Source organism: Diabrotica virgifera, chromosome 5 (genome assembly GCF_917563875.1).
Source record: "Diabrotica virgifera virgifera chromosome 5, PGI_DIABVI_V3a".
Classification (NCBI taxonomy): domain Eukaryota; kingdom Metazoa; phylum Arthropoda; class Insecta; order Coleoptera; family Chrysomelidae; genus Diabrotica; species Diabrotica virgifera.
The window spans coordinates 118,481,726-118,498,576 of record NC_065447.1 but is presented as its reverse complement, the minus strand read 5'-3'; the positions used below and the strand labels follow the sequence as shown (position 1 = coordinate 118,498,576).

At 33.6% G+C, this 16,851-nt stretch overlaps 1 protein-coding gene across 1 annotated transcript in view; it reads right to left on the bottom strand.

The window, feature by feature from the left end:
- Window positions 1-16,851, bottom strand: part of LOC126884313 (DNA polymerase epsilon catalytic subunit 1) — a 263,412-nt gene that overhangs the window by 210,840 nt on the left and 35,721 nt on the right. Inside the window, exon 8 of the mRNA XM_050650251.1 lies at window positions 14,180-14,520. Coding sequence (XP_050506208.1) covers window positions 14,180-14,520 — 341 coding nt within the window. The remainder of the gene's footprint in view (window positions 1-14,179; window positions 14,521-16,851) is intronic.

Here is a 16,851-nt window from a genome sequence, read left to right as displayed (position 1 = left end):
ATTTATATCAATAGAGGTCCAGATATCAATGATTAGCAAATTATATATTTTTTAAAGCTAAATATATACAATAAAATTGGTCATTTCGGCCACACCTCCAATGCTGTCATCCTCTTAAACGGCTGATTTCGAAATTTCAAAATTATTCTGATCATTAATTCTACAATAAGTAACGTATAGGGTGGAAGGCAGTTATGGAATAAAATTATTTCTGTCCTTGTTTTAAAAAATTATAAAAAAGGCTGAGACTCGTCGGTTTTTATATATAAATGTGCGCTTTCTAAGTATAAATTTAAAGGTACAGGATGATTCACGCAAGCCTAGCATAGTCAATAAGCTTTATTTTTAATATCTAGATTTGTTCACGGTTACTCAATTTGCAAAAACACCTTCGGTTGTCTCCATTAAGGCTTCCTTAAATATTTGCACCTTCTTCTTTATGTGCCGTCTTCTACCGAAGGTTGGCGACCATCAAACGATTTGCACATAATACAAGTTAAAAAGTATAGGCTATAATATACAGTATACAGCCTTGTCTCACTCCTCTTTTTATATTTTTATTTCGTCAGACAGTTTTTGTTAAACTTTTTTTCTTGCCACTTGATGCCAGTATATTTATATTTGTAATTATTCGTAAATCTTTATCGTCCAATCCAGCTGTTTTCAATATTTCATTCGATTGCACATATGAAAAAGACAAGTAGGAAATGGATTTGTTGTTATTGTATATAATCACTATGATTATAACTTAGTACAGAAAGTGATGATTCAGGCAAAAGTCAATCTGACAATGAGGCTAAAAGGGCTAGTTTAAAAAATTCGTTTGTAAAAGTACATAAAAGTGTAAACAAGGATAATATCTAACAATAAAACACTGAATACGTTAGTTTTCTATACTTCCACACAATTTATTACAACTAAGTGACTACAGCTGTTTCGGCAGAGTGCCTTTCTCAAGTGATATAGTTTACAATGTGTTTGCCTTGTTAAGTCTTTAACTGAAGAGGTTGAGGAGTGGGGAGCTGTTTGTCTCGAGTTGGTCATTCAGAATTATATCCGTATTTTTCAATTTATTAATTTCCATAGATTCTAAAAAAGATAGCTTAAGGCCTTTATTTTGAATATGCAGAATTTGAAACTCTTCATTGAAAGAATGATTATGATCTAGAAGGTGAAGTGCGTATGTATGTAAAAGTGTCTGTTTTTCTATTGTTGAAAGCCCTTTTGTGTTCTGCTATCCGTTTGTCAAAGGTTCTGCCAGTTTGACCGATGTAAGTTTTCGGACAGTCACCACACGTTAGTTTGTACACACCACTCTGTAGTTGCTTTCTCTTTCGGCTTTTATTGTTCTTAATATATTTGCTTAAGTTGTTGTTAGTTCTGAAAGCTGGTGTTATTCCTTTCTTTTTTTATGTATCTGGCTATTTTTGTTGTTATCTTGCCAGTGTATGTGAGAGAGCAGAAGGTACTGGGTTCTTTCTGTGGTGGTGGATACACTAATTTCAGGGCTTTCTTATGGAGTTTTTGGTTTAAAATTTTGTTGACTGTTTGTTATTTAACAAAAATTTTTATTTACCAAAAAGGTTTAAATTTTAAACCAAAAACTCCATAAGAAAGCCCTGAAATTAGTGTATCCACAGTTAAAATTTTGTTGACTGTTTGTTATTTAACAAAAATTTTTATTTACCAAAAAGGTTTAAATTTTAAACCAAAAACTCCATAAGAAAGCCCTGAAATTAGTCTATCCACCACCACAGAAAGAACCCAGTACCTTCTGGTCTCTCACATACACTGGCAAGATAACAACAAAAATAGCCAGATACATAAAAAAGAAAGGAATAACACCAGCTTTCAGAACTAACAACAACTTAAGCAAATATATTAAGAACAATAAAAGCCGAAAGAGAAAGCAACTACAGAGTGGTGTGTACAAACTAACGTGTGGTGACTGTCCGAAAACTTACATCGGTCAAACTGGCAGAACCTTTGACAAACGGATAACAGAACACAAAAGGGCTTTCAACAATAGAAAAACACACTTTTACATACGCACTTCACCTTCTAGATCATAATCATTCTTTCAATGAAGAGTTTCAAGAGTTTATGCTAGAGTAAAAAGACTTTCAGCGATTACCCATGTACTGGTGCTATTTACAAATTTGTATAATGCACCCCCATTTTTTTCCCGGAACCACCCCAAAAAAAAAGAAGAGTTAATAAATAAAGTGATTTTCTTGGAATCCTTCACACACAATGCCCTTTATTAATATGCTTCATATATCATTTTGTGCACGTTATTATTACCCATGAATGGACACCAAAAGCGATTTCCTAGTTCAACCTCTGTAGCCAAAAAAGAATAAATAAAATGGGGGGTTGAAAATTTTTTTTTTGCTTTTTGATCCATATGGGCATATGCTTCATCAATAGTGCTTTTCAAAAATATATATGGTTATTGCAACATCCCTGAGGAAACCACCCCTATCCTTGAAAATAAACTGCAGAAACTACCCGTATCCCTTAGCAAGCATGTTTTTACGATTTTCTCATTACCTACGCATTCTTTTTAAACAAAACGTATACAAGGTTAAAGACCACTATTTATTCTAAAAATTAGGCCCTATTCATTTTTTTTCGTATAAGCAACCGTTACGGCACAGTGGCGTCGTAAACCTCATATATGCTTTGGCGGGCTCCAGTTTTTGTTTTTTTTTCGTCATCTGTTCGTTTTATTGATAAAGTACTTATGTAAAATAAAGCAACACAGTGTAACCTACAAATTATGACCTATGTATGCATATTTTACAATCTTTGCGCCCCAAAGACACAGTGGTGGCCCAAAATCAATTTTTGCATATTTTCGCCACCTACACGCATTTTATTGTATTAATGCTACCTTAATAGCACAATATTTACCCTTAAGTTGCTGCTAAGCAGTGGCGGATCCAGGGAGGGGTGATCACCTCCCCCCTCTCAAACCAGTGATATTATATTCAAAGATTATAAAAATATTCATTTATTTTTATAGAAATACTTATATTATATTATTATTTTTATAAGAATGGCGTACTTTTTATGCTTTACCGACGGTGGAGGATCTAGCATCGTTAAGAGGGGGGTGCCAATTGGCTAAATTTCTGTAAAAATAAAAGAGTATTTTTATAATCTTTGAATATAATATCACTTGGTTTCAGAGGGGGGGGAGGTGATCACCCCCATCACCCCACTCTGGATCCGCCACTACTTAGCAACCACCTAAGTGTAAATATTGTGCTATTAAGGTAGCATTAATGCAATAAAATGCGTGTAGGTGGCGAAAATATGCAAAAATTGATTTTGGGTCACCACTGTGGCTTTGGGGCGAAAGATTGTAAAATGTGCATAAGTCATAATTTGTAGGTTAAACTGTGTTGTTTTATTTTACATAAGTACCTTATCAATAAAACGAACAGATGACGAAAAAAACAAACAAAAACTGGCGCCCGCCAAAGTATATATGAGGTTTACGGCGCCACTGTGCCGTAACGGTTGCTTATACGAAAAAAATGAATAGGGCCTAATTTTTAGAGTAAATAGTGGTCTTTAACCTTGTATACGTTTTGTTTAAAAAGAATGCGTAGGTAATGAGAAAATCGCAAAAACATGCGTGCTAAGGGATACGGGTAGTTTCTGCAGTTTATTTTCAAGGATAGGGGTGGTTTCCGCAGGGATGTTGCAATAACCATATATATTTTTGAAAAGCACTATTGATGAAGCATATGCCCATATGGATCAAGAAGCAAAAAAAAAAATTTCAACCCCCCATTTTATTTATTCTTTTTTGGCTACAGAGGTTGCACTGGGAAATCGCTTTTGGTGTCCATTCATGGGTAATAATAACGTGCACAAAATGATATATGAATCATATTAATAAAGGGCATTGTGTGTGAAGGATTCCAAGAAAATCACTTTATTTATTAACTCTTCTTTTTTTTGGGGTGGTTCCGGGAAAAAAATGGGGGTGCATTATACAAATTTGTAAATAGCACCAGTACATGGGTAATCGCTGAAAGTCTTTTTACTCTAGCATAAACGGTTCATATGGTATAAAAAGGGGTCTTTTAAAATGTAACACCCTGTAATTAAAAAAAGGGCAATTACCCTTAAGTGAAACCTATACCAAAAAATCAATCAATTATTTGTTAATAATTGCCGCAGGATTACTTCTTAATTTCCGTTACAATTAGGGAAAAATATATTTTTTTAAAAACATCTATTTTCAAAACTTGTCAACTTTGGAGCGCCACCCCCGCTAAACGGTGGATGATAGACATATGCTGTCGGGAAATAAATCGTAGAAAATATAGTCCTCTTCATATTTCTATAAAAGAAATTTTTTGTAAAAGGCACAGGAAGGGCTACGTTCCGCAAAAACCACAAATTACCCACTTTAAAGGGGTGAAAAGGGGGGTTCCGGGGCGAAATTTTTTCAGAAAAAGTTAGTCTTATAATAAGCACCCCTTGATATACCGGAAAAAAATAAAACCGGACTTGTGTTCATTTTGCAAGGTTCAGCCTTTGTTTCCTACACTAGAAGTAATTAATAACATTAAATCAAAGTATACAGAAACTGATTGAATGAACCCGAGCAAAAATTATGATGTCCCGATGCACTGTACTTGACGAACATTTTTAAGTTCTGTATTATTAATAAAAGGTATTTTCCAATTAACTGGGGAATTTCCAGCATTATTTCTCTTCCCAAAACACTTAATTCAACACAACTTATAGCGTTAAGAACTCCTAGCAGGTTTTCAGTGATATCAAAATTCGTGGAGAAACTTACTCGTGAATAAATGTTAAAATTTAACATTTAAGTTACATTCAGATAGCCAAGCTGGCTAACATCAAGAGATAACAACTATTACCTACCCATATTGTACAGTTCAATATACAACATTCAACATAAACAACATAAAAAAAACTTATACAGAAGTAAAAACTTCAAGTTGTATACTGGTATAAAAATTGTTTATTAAAACTTCATAAAATGTCGTGCAAAACGTTTTCGTTCTAATTCAGAACATCTTCAGTGCCTAGAATGAAGTATTTCCACGTTACATTAAGGCAAAAGGTTAAAATTGTGACTGTTAATAAGAAAAACAAGTGGAGAATACTTACATTCTGCTAAGTAATTGAAACTAGCACACCATTTAAAGTGGTAACTTCATGATACATGGTTTACATTTTAAATTTTGTAAAAATATGATGACTACCAGTCGATGTTACAAGATTAAATTAAGGACATGCTTAAAGGGCACCATGCTTCCCTGCTCGAAAAAACTAGGTACTTGCCAGTTCAATGGGCACAGACCAACTAATAAATAGGAAATGGACTTTGAATATGACAAAGAGTGACATGACAAGACAAGGTAAAGTCAATTTTTGGTTAAGAACTTCTCTTCTTTCTCGAAACTCCTTATGCCCCTTAGGGACGTTGGAGGTTTTATTCATCTTCTATCCATCTCTTCCATTTCTTGCGGTCCTTTGCTAACTCTTTCATTTGTTGATGTGTTTTTCCTTTTTCCTGTCCAATTTCTATAATCTGATCGATCCATCTCTTCCTTGGCCTCCCTTTCCTTCTTTTACCATATCTCTTCGATTCCATCATCTGCTTTGGTAGTCTTCCCTGGTCCATTCTGTTAATGTGTCCATACCATTTTAATTTTCTTTTTTGTATCTTGGTTATTATCGATTCCTGTTTCAGTTTTTGTCTAATATCTTCATTTCTTATTCTGTCCAATTTCGTTTTTCCTGCTATTTTTATTAGCTGCTTCATCTCCGCTGCGTTTATTGTACTGTCTATTTTTGCATTGTTTACCCATGTCTCACTTGCATATATTAAAGTTGGCACAGAGATTGCGTTGTATACCTTCAGTTGTATTTCTTTATCTATTTCTTCCTTTCCAAATATTGTTTTATTTAGTGCATAGTAGATCTTATTTGCTTTTTTCGCTCTGTACGAGATTTCTTGATCTATCTTTCCATCCTCTGATATTATTACTCCAAGGTATTCAAACGTCGAGACTGTTTCTATTATTTCGTTTTTGCACCTAAATATCGTTTGGTTTATTTCTTCCCTTTTCTTTTGGGTTACTATCATGGTCTTCGTTTTCTTTACATTTACCTCCATTTTCAAATTTTCTATTTCCTCCACCCATATATTGATTAATTTTTGCATTTTCTCTTTATTGTCTGCTATTATTACTAAGTCATCTGCATATAGTAATCCCTCCATTCTCACTGGTACTAAATTCCTGTACCCTATTATTGACTATAATTGCCTTGACCTTCTTTTAGCGCTCTTCATTACTCTAACCATTACTAATATAAACAAAACTGGGCTGAGACTGTCCCCTTGTTTTATTCCTCTCCTTAGGTTTATTATTGGCGATCTGTTTCCATTTATTTGTACTTTAGCAAGTACATTTCTATACGTACTTTTTACCACGCTTACTATCTTTTGCGGGATTTGCAGATCTTCCATTACTGACCATATTACTTCTCTATTTATAGAATCAAAAGCAGCTTTAATATCTATAAACGTAATATATGTCTTCTCCTATTTCGTTTTTCCTTTCAATTATATTTCTCAGTATGTACATATTATCTGTTGTTCCTCTTTCCTTCCTAAAAGCCGCTTGTTCTTCTTCTAGTTTTCCTTCCAGTTCTTTCCTGAGCTTCCTTTCTATTATCCCGGTGTAGACTTTATATGCCACTGATGATAAGCATATAGCCCTATAGTTATCACATTCCGCTTCATCTCCTTTCTTGTGTATTGGTATCAATCAATTTTCTTCCCAGTCTTTCGGTATCTTTTCTGTTCTCCATGCTTCCCTCATTATTTCCAGCAGCCAAAGCTTGCCTCGTTCTCCCACGTACTTCATCATCTCCGGATCTATGCCATCGACACCTCCCGCTTTTCCAATCTTTATTCTTGCCAATCCTTCTTCAATATCTTTGATATGAATTTCGTCTACTCGATTGTCTCTATCCACTTCTCTTGCCTGCTGTCCTCTCTCCTCATCTTGTTGGTTACTTGCCTCGAATTTTTCTTTATAGTGCTTATTCCATATGGTTAGTATGTCTTGCATGTTTGTTTTCAATTCATTTCGCTCATTTCCAATTCCTCTTATTTGTTTCCTTTTTGTTCCTTTCATGCTTCTTATTTTATTCCAAAACTGTTTATTGTTATTCCCAAAACCTTCGTTCAATTCTTCACCGAATTCCTTCCAGCTCTTCTTCTTCGCATCTTTTACTAGTTCTTTCACTATATTTCTCTGTCTTCTGTATTCGTCTCTGTCTTGCTCTTCATTTGTGTTTATGTATCGCTTCCACATTTCTTTCTTCCTTTTTACAGCTTGCTTTATTTCCTTATTCCACCATCCAGTTCTTTTATTATTCTTACCATTCTTTCTTATTCCACATACTTGTTTTGCAGTGTTCCATAACGCGTCTCTCAATTTTTTCCATCTCTCTTCCATATTCCATATTTCCTCATTGTTTTCATACTGTTCCAGTATTTTATCTGTCTCTCTTTGGTATAACTTCCTCATTTCCATATTTTTCATCTTATGAATTGCTATTCTTGTATATTGAGGACTCTCTATTATTTCCATTAGTTTCATATCAACCCTTTCGTTACCGATAATACCGCTGTGACCTTTTACCCATATGAGAATTATTTTTTTATTTTGCTGATTTAATTGGTACAATAAGTTTTTTATTTCACAAATTAATTCTTGATTATATATATTTATTGGAGGTCCTTCAATAGCTTGCAAAACGGACTTAGAATCTTGACATAATACAAACAGTTTGAACTGGATTTAGCGTGCACCATAATAGGCTTTTTTTAATCGCCAAGGACTCGGCGCTGTAAATAGAGAATATATCCGCTAGTTTAAATTTTTCGACATGATTGATGTGTGAAACAAAAAATGCTGCACCTATTCCAACCTCACTTTTGGACCCATCTGTAAATATTTTAGTTACATCCTTTCCAAAAGCATTCAATGTGGTGGTGAGTATTAGGTTATTTAAATTAGGGATTTCTGAATATTCAGGGTATATAATTGTTGGCCGAAATATGATACTTTGATAACTATATTGAAATATTGGATATTTGGGACTATTTAATATAAAAATTTCATAATGGTTGGTATTAACAAAGCCATCTGCCAAGGGAGGGGAATTTTTTATCCTCCAATAAGGTGTTGTAAGATTACAAGTGTTAATAAAAGCTATTTTTCGGATCATACTCGTATTAAATGTTCTGTATTTAATTATTTGTTTTTCAGCTAAGTACTGTCTACGTATATTTAATGGGGGTTCTTGTATTTCTGCAAGGACTGCTTGGTTAGGCGATGACATCATTAGACCCATACAAATTTTTAAAGCCTTATATTGTATACGATCAATAGTGATTAGATTCGTTTTGGATGACGCCCCGTATAATGTACAACCATAGTCCAATATGGAACGAATATATGCTTTGTAGAATGTATACGATACAGTAACATCTGCTCCCCATTTTTTTTTGGAAACCACTTTTAGTAGATTTATGCCGTGTTCGGATCTTTTTTTAATATATTTTATGTGGTTAGTCCAAAGCAGTTTTTTATCTAGTACTATACCTAGGTACTTATATTCGTCGACGAATGGAATCGTGAACTCGTCTAGACAAGCAGCTCTAGCAGTTCTAACTCGGTGACGAGTAAAACATACCAAGGCAGTCTTATCCTGAGAAACACTGAATCCCATGTCATTAAACCAACCTGTTATCAAATGCATACATTCATTTAAGTCATCTAAACATTTCTCATATGAACCATGGCTGAAGTAAAAACATAAATCATCCGCGTATTGTATCATGTTGAATTTATCACCTACTAACGTATGCAGATCTGCAGTGTATATATTAAATAAAATAGGGCTCAATACAGACCCCTGAGGTAAACCGTTACATACTGTGTGTGGACCATGTAATACGTTATTATGATCACGTAAAAATATTTTTCTATTATGAAAGATACTTAAGATATTGGTACATACAGTTTTATTAATTCCAATTTTTTCCATCTTTTTTGATAAAATATTTAGGTCAACTACATCATAGGCCCCTGTTAGATCTATGAATAAACATAATGTATATAGGTTTCTGGAAAAACTTATTTGTATATCTGAAACTAAGTGACTCACCGCATCTATTGTTCCCCGTCCTCTGCGAAAACCATATTGAATGCTTGGTAAAAGGGATCTATATTCCACAAAATGTTCTAATCTAAACTTAATTAATCTTTCGAATGTTTTGGTCACGCATGATATTAACGAGATTGGGCGGTATGATGATGGAATTTCTGGATCTTTATAAGGTTTAAGTAACAGACAAATTATAATATTTTTAAAGCAGTCATAATATTTTTGTTTCCTCCACCAGTCATTAAATAATTGCAAAAGAAAATTTTTAGCAGAATATGGTAAGTTATAAATTATTTTATAAGTAAAGCCATCTAACCCGGGAGCTGTGTTCCGACTATTTTTGATCGCTAAATCCAATTCGTCCATTGTGAAAGAAGTAGACAATTCATCTTCATGATTAAATGGGAATTTGTTAACTGATTTAACCACAAAATTAGAAGCAGAAGGAGGACCTATTTTGTTTAGTATTTCCTCTATTAATTTTTTTGAAAGAGGTTTTTTGGGACAATGAAAATTTTTATTATTTACAGCTTTAACGAACTTCCAAATTTCAGTTAGTGGTGTATTTTTATTAAGTTTATTTAGGAAGTTAATCCAGCTACAACGTTGTTTGTTTTTAAATAAACGTTTAGCTTGGGCAGCTACGTTTTTATAAACTAAATAATTATTATGATTGGACAGAATTCTATAATTTTTTAAGGCCGTTTTCCGTTTTTCTACCATCTTACTACATTCCTGATCCCACCAAATTGGTCTTGGGGAAATGGGAGTAAAAGATTTTTTAACAGGCATAGACCGAGTCGCTGCATTGGAAATCATTTCGAAAAATGTTGATGCATTACTTGTGTTATTTTCAGTAAGTAACTGAGTAACATCTTTTTCCAAGAGTGTTTGGAATAATTCCCAGTCTGCGCATGTGTCATTCCACTTAGTGGATGGGTTTATTGAAAAATTTGAAGGCTTAATTTGGATGTCGATAGCTATTGGGTAGTGGTCCGATCCCATAGTGTCATCTAAAACCGTCCAAGTTAATTTATCAACTAAAAAATGAGAGGTTAATGTTATGTCAACAGCTGAATGATTTCCACTAGAGTTAATTCTAGTGGGAGTACCATCGTTTAATACAACAAGGTCTAGATGATCTATTGCATCTACTAAAATTTTACCATGTCGATCATCAGGTATAGGTCCCCACCTATCATGGTGCGCATTAAAGTCTCCGCAAAAAAAAGTATGGGACTTGAACTGCTGAAATAATTGTAGCCAGTCGGTAAAATTGACAATCACGTCAGGTGGTCGGTAAATAGACACTATTGATAAGTTTATAGAAGGTAAAGTAATTGCGCACACTTCTAAATCTATGTTTAACGGCTGGATGATATTAACCTCTTTAAAACCGAGCCCTTGCGCTACAAAAATACCAACGCCACCATAACCATCAACTCTACATTTTTTAACTAAATTGAACCCTTTCAAAAAAAAGTTTTCGTCAGGCTTAAGCCATAGTTCTGATATAACAATGATGTCAATAGTTGTACTGTTAACAAAATTAATTAAACTTGCTTTATTTGATTTTAAAGATCTGCAGTTCCACTGCAAAATATATAGTTTGTCTTTTTTAATATTATGGTCAGGAATCGGGAAGGTTAATAATATTCGGATTCAGATCCACTAATATTAATGTCCATTCCATCTGTGTGATTGTCGGTATCAAACATATTATTAACAAATTCTCTTATATCTGATTCTGCAAAAGAAACTGGGCTAGTCGGAAAACTTTTTTGAAGTTGTTTAACGAATGTAGATAGTATAAGTACTGACTTTTCTTTATAGTTCATATATTCGTCCCTATAAGGATTAGGAAGAACAGTATTAGCATTTGATTTTAATTGGGGGGTTTTTTTTATTGGTGACATTTCTGTAGTGGGAGATAGTGGGGAAGGTTTTCGTTTTTTGGAAGTAGGAATATTTGTTTTGATAAAGGGTTTCCTTAATACGGCTGAAGAACTCTGAGAAGATGTTTGCCTTACTTCAGGCAATGGTGGAAAGTTGTTAATATTATTTAACACCGAGAACCTGTTATTCGTAATAATTTTGGCATAGGAAGGATTTACATACATATTTTCAGCTTCTTTAAAGGAAATGTTTTCCTGAGCCATAATATGTTTAATTTGTTTTTGTTTTGTGAAAATAGGGCATTTACGGGAGATTGAAGTGTGTTCATTGTTTTTACAGTAAATACAAACATTTTCTGATTGACACTCATCTTCCAGATGATCCAAACCTGTGCATTTTTTGCATCTGCTTTCTTTAGATTTGCACTGTCTGGCCGAATGGCCATAACGCAAACATTTAAAGCATTGGACAACCGGTTGTACATAAGGTTCTACTTGAAAGTTACAAAGATTAATTTGTATGTTTTGTGGGATTTCATTGCCCAGAAATTGTACTATAATCATTTGTCTGTTAACTAAACTGGAATTTCCGTCTGAGTCTATAATTTTTCTTTTCATTCTTTGAACGCTTACAATTTGTTTATTGGAAATGATGGCTTTTAGTAGATACTCCTCGGAGAAAGTCGTATCAACCATTCTGACGATGCCTTTTTTATGGGTGTAAAATTTAGGGATATATGCTACTAAGTTATTTTGATTTATAACATAATGATTTACTAGCGAATTAGCGGATTCCATAGTTTTAAATATGACTTTTACGCGGTTTATTCCTACCGATTTTATATCCTCCACTTGTTTACTTAATTTCTCCTCCGGGAGTATATAGTGACCAATTTTAATTGGGAAAAGCCTTCCAATATGTTTTTCTTTACTTTCCACGAAAACAAAATAAGGACCTTTATCGCCTGGTCTATAACGATTTTCTAAATCAATAATATTATTATAACTAGAATCAATATTTTCTTTTTCAGTATTGTTCGGACAATTATTTAAATTTAAATCGGGCGGTTTCCCGCCCGTATTTTCCCCCATGGTTTATAAAATATTAGAAATGTTTTTAAATAATATTTGTAAATAAAATATATAAATCGTAAAATCAAAACCAAACTCTTAAATATAAATAGGAAACAATAGTTGAAATACTAGGTATTTCAATTAAAATATAATTAGCAGGTAATATACTTATCTCAGCAAAAAGTAAAAATACCAGCACACGAATTTATGTCCGCACTATTAGACTGATGAATTCGAACTGTGGTTATTCTTCTATTCATTTCTTTCGTTACAACTATTCCCACGCCTTCTTTTGCCCTTTGTCCTATCTGAACTCCGGAATAGTATAGTATGTGTGCTGCCCTCCAATATCGACAATTCCATTTCCTACTTTTTTCGTCTCGCTTACTCCTATCAACTGCAGCTCAAATCTTTCCATTTCCTCTGTTAATTCACGTTCCTTTCCTGTTATCGAGGTTATATTCCATGTACCTATTCTCGTTTGACATTTGTTTTCATTTTTCCTTTCTTCCTTGTTATTAGATTTCCTCGTTGTTTGCTCTTTCATATTACTGGATGTTCCATGTCCTTTCCTGGTCGTCATCAAAGTCTCTCCGTCCAATTCGCTTATCAGTTTTTTGGATGGATTGTTACTGGGTATTTGTTGCTTATCTCAGGTATTAGTTTATCCGCATCATTGTCCCATATCCATTCTTCGTTATCTATTATCATTTTTTGAAACCTTACTTTGACTTTCTTCCCCTTGCTTCCTTCTTCTTTTGCCTTTATTCTTATTTGTCCTTGTATATCCCTCTCCTTCTTGTTAAGAACTTCAAAAAGTGTAATTTTAATTTTGGATTTAATTAAAATGTAATGGTTGTTAAAAACTGTTTGAAAATGTAATTAAAATTGTTTAAATTTTTTTTTTTTAATTTAGAATCTAAAAAATTTTTTTAAACAATTTTAATTACATTTTCAAACAGTTTTAACAACCATTACATTTTAATTAAATCCAAAATTAAAATTACACTTTTTGAAGTTCTTAACCAAAAATTGACTTTACCTTGTCTTGCCATGTCACTCTTTGTCATATTGAAAGCCCATTTCCTATTTTATTAGTTGGTCTGTGCCCATTGAACGGGCAAGTACCTGTTTTTTTCGAGAAGGGAAGCATGGTGCCCTTTAAGCATGTTCTTAATTTAATCTTGTAACATCGACTGGTAGTCATCAGATTTTTACAAAATTTAAAACGTAAACCATGTATCATGAAGTTACCACTTTAAATGGTGTGCTAGTTTCAATTACTTAGTAGAATGTAAGTATTCTCCACTTGTTTTTCTTATTAACAGTCACAATTTTAACCTTTTGCCTTAATCTAACGTGGAAATACTTCATTCTAGGCACTGAAGATGTTCTGAATTAGAACGAAAACGTTTTGCACGACATTTTATGAAGTTTTAATAAACAATTTTTATACCAGTATACAACTTGAAGTTTTTACTTCTGTGTAAGTTTTTTTAAACTATGGTATACAGCCAACTATTGGGATTTTCCCATTGATTTTATAAACAACATAGTTCAATGGAGCCTTCCGTTGAACTTAAATAACTAGACAATGGTAATGCACAGCAGCGCTCGGTTTTAGTTTTTCGTTAGATCGTTTGTTGTAATGTTAACTAACTTAGCAGTTTATATAACAACTAAAAAAACTAACAAAATTATTCGTAAGTATTAATCCACCATTCTTGGTTTTTGGATTGTAAACTTCACCATTATTTGTTTTAGTCGAACTGACGATTTTTGCATACTGTAAACCTACTTCGTTTTAGTCGAACTGACGATGATTTAAAAAAGTATAAAGCGAAACGTAATCAATCATAGAAATGAATTAGCTGACTTCTTTTATTTGCCAATATAAATGACCGATTAGACCTCTGTATTCACTACACATACAACTTATAAATATGTTCTATTGTTGACATTAGACTTACTTTAAGAGCTAATAGTTTGGCTTTAATATCATCCGCAACTTCTTCTAAATTTGTAACACACTCCATTGGAACACCTTCTTCTATGACAATAGCATGTTCTAAAGTCTTATATATTTTACTTACAAGACTATCTATTGCATCTGGAACAATCCTAAACCGGCATGGGATATCCGCACGAAAAACACCTGATTCTAACGCTTCGACATGTCCACCTACGTAAGTTTCTTGTTGGAGCACATGACCGTCCTGCGTCAGTTTGTTTAATTCTGATTCTTGTTTATTGGGAAAAATTATATTGGCGTGGAATGCTTCAACCATCAGAAGAGATTCACATAACGTACCTAATAAAAAATATATCGTCAATTAGAAGTCGGAAAAAGTGGCCGTGCCAAATTTTTAATTTACTGATATTGCTATCTCTACAGCTTTAAGGCTGATTTATCTTACAACGGGAACGGGATGCACTGTGGTTCCAAATGCCGAAAACGTGGTCATGAACCTTTAAAAGCGTATATTGTTTATACAATTCGGAATTAAAATGAATAACCATTTTCAATTTCGTTGCAAAACGAAAATACAGCCGAACCATATTCTAGTCCAATCAGAGAGTGCAGCAAGCACCCGTACCGGTTTCGAAACTTATTAGTCTCTCATCAGGAGGCACATATGCTGCTCTCTCTGATCCAACCAAAACAAACCCCAGCGTGCAGTCCCGGATTGCAACGAACGAAAATAGCATAGATGCCCTAGCGGCAACTGCTAGCAAAAAGACTAAGTTTTCACTCTAATGGCATATAAAACAACATAATGCTATTCTACATCCCACCAGAATGAAAACAATGGGAACCTTCTCTGGTTACACCTCCGAGGCTTCTACAATTTGCAAGCCATACGGATGCTGAGACTAAGGAAGATGAGGGAATTCTACAATTTACAATTCACGTCCCATCTGCTCAGCGCGGTAAAGTTCCAACGAGAGTTGGAAGAGAGTCTAATGTTGGAGAGTCTAAAGTTGGAGAGTCTAATTCGGAATTACTTTCGTTCTCAAGGGTTTTTGGCATCGCTGGTTACGAATCTGCCATTATTTTTTCTAAAAAACAAAATGGCGGAAAGAAATTAAAAATATCAATCAAAACACAAATTTTTTGTCAGATTTGGTAGTTTAAGGTCTCTGATTACAGATCTAACATTTTTTTAAACAAAATGGCGGATCCAATATGGCCGAAAGAAATTCGAAAATTTTATTTTAACCGCATATTTGTTTAAAAATTTATATTACAAGGGACTTTTAAAATGGTTGACTTTCAATACATTTTCTTTATGAAGTGCAATATTCAGAACCTATTACTTTACAACCGCCCATACATACTCAACAATCGCCAGAATCATGTAATATGCGTCATTTCCCAATGTTTGTATTCAAACAACTGCCAGCATTGCATAGGCAGTTAAACCAAACTGATTACAGTCGGAAAAATGAAAGAATACCCATGAACGAACATATAAAACACGCTGTATTTTCCTGGCACCGTGTCACAAAGAAAATTGTCCAGTGCAAGTACATGTAACAATAATTATTACATGTACTTGCGCCAATTTTTTTTGTGACACGCTGACAGGAAAATACAGCGTATTTTATATGTTCGTTCATGGGTATTCTTTCATTTTTCCTACTGTATGTATCTTCTTACTATATATTTTAAGATTAATAAACATTAGTTGCAGAATTATGCAGAATTTTGTACTTTTTGAATGTATCTTTACTAAATTTTGATTATTTCCAGTATATTTTCACTATTTATGCATTAACAAATTTAAGGCATTTATTATTACTAAATCTTAAGATAATTTACATGATACATTACTATATGCTTAAAAAAGAAGAATCTGCTTTACAGCGATAAAATTGATAAACTACAAAACGTTTTACGGCGTTTTCAATATACGTGTTCTTTTTCACTTTCTCTGCCGGCCAAAATAACCTCGGACATGGCTCACTTGTTCCTGAGCTATGAACCAGAATACATCCAGTCTAATCCTTATACCTGCGTATTACCACTCTACGATAGTATGAGAAAACAACTGTAAACATGAAAATCCCTAGATAGGGACTTTTTTTTGTCTCATGACCACGTTTTCAGCATTTGGAACCACTGTGGGACGTGGACGGCACGGGGCGTAGAGCAATAGACTGCGCACGTCCCCGTTGTCGCCCCGTCCCGTTGTACGATACACTAGGCAATGCTTTTCATATCAGACGATTCTTCAACGTACCCCCGTAAGACAGCCGTGTCGTCCACGCCCCGTCGTAAGATAAATCAGTCTTTATTTTATAGTTAATTAGCAATGGGGCTAAAATTGCTTTTAAATGTAAAATCTAAGAACATCTGATTTATAAATTTTACATTAATAATAAATGAAATCTTTTAAATTAATAACTAATTCGATACATATCTTCCTTCTTTAGACCATAGTTTCTAACGAATTTACCGATATAAATCTTTGTACATTATATTTTTATAAGTGTATAATTTTTGTTGTTGTTTTGAACGATGTAATGAACGTTAACAAATTAAAAACTTTTGAAAAGCTAGGCGAAACATAGTACATATATATATTAAAATAATTAAATAAAAATAAAAATCCAAAAGATTTCTAAGTCGGAAAGCCGG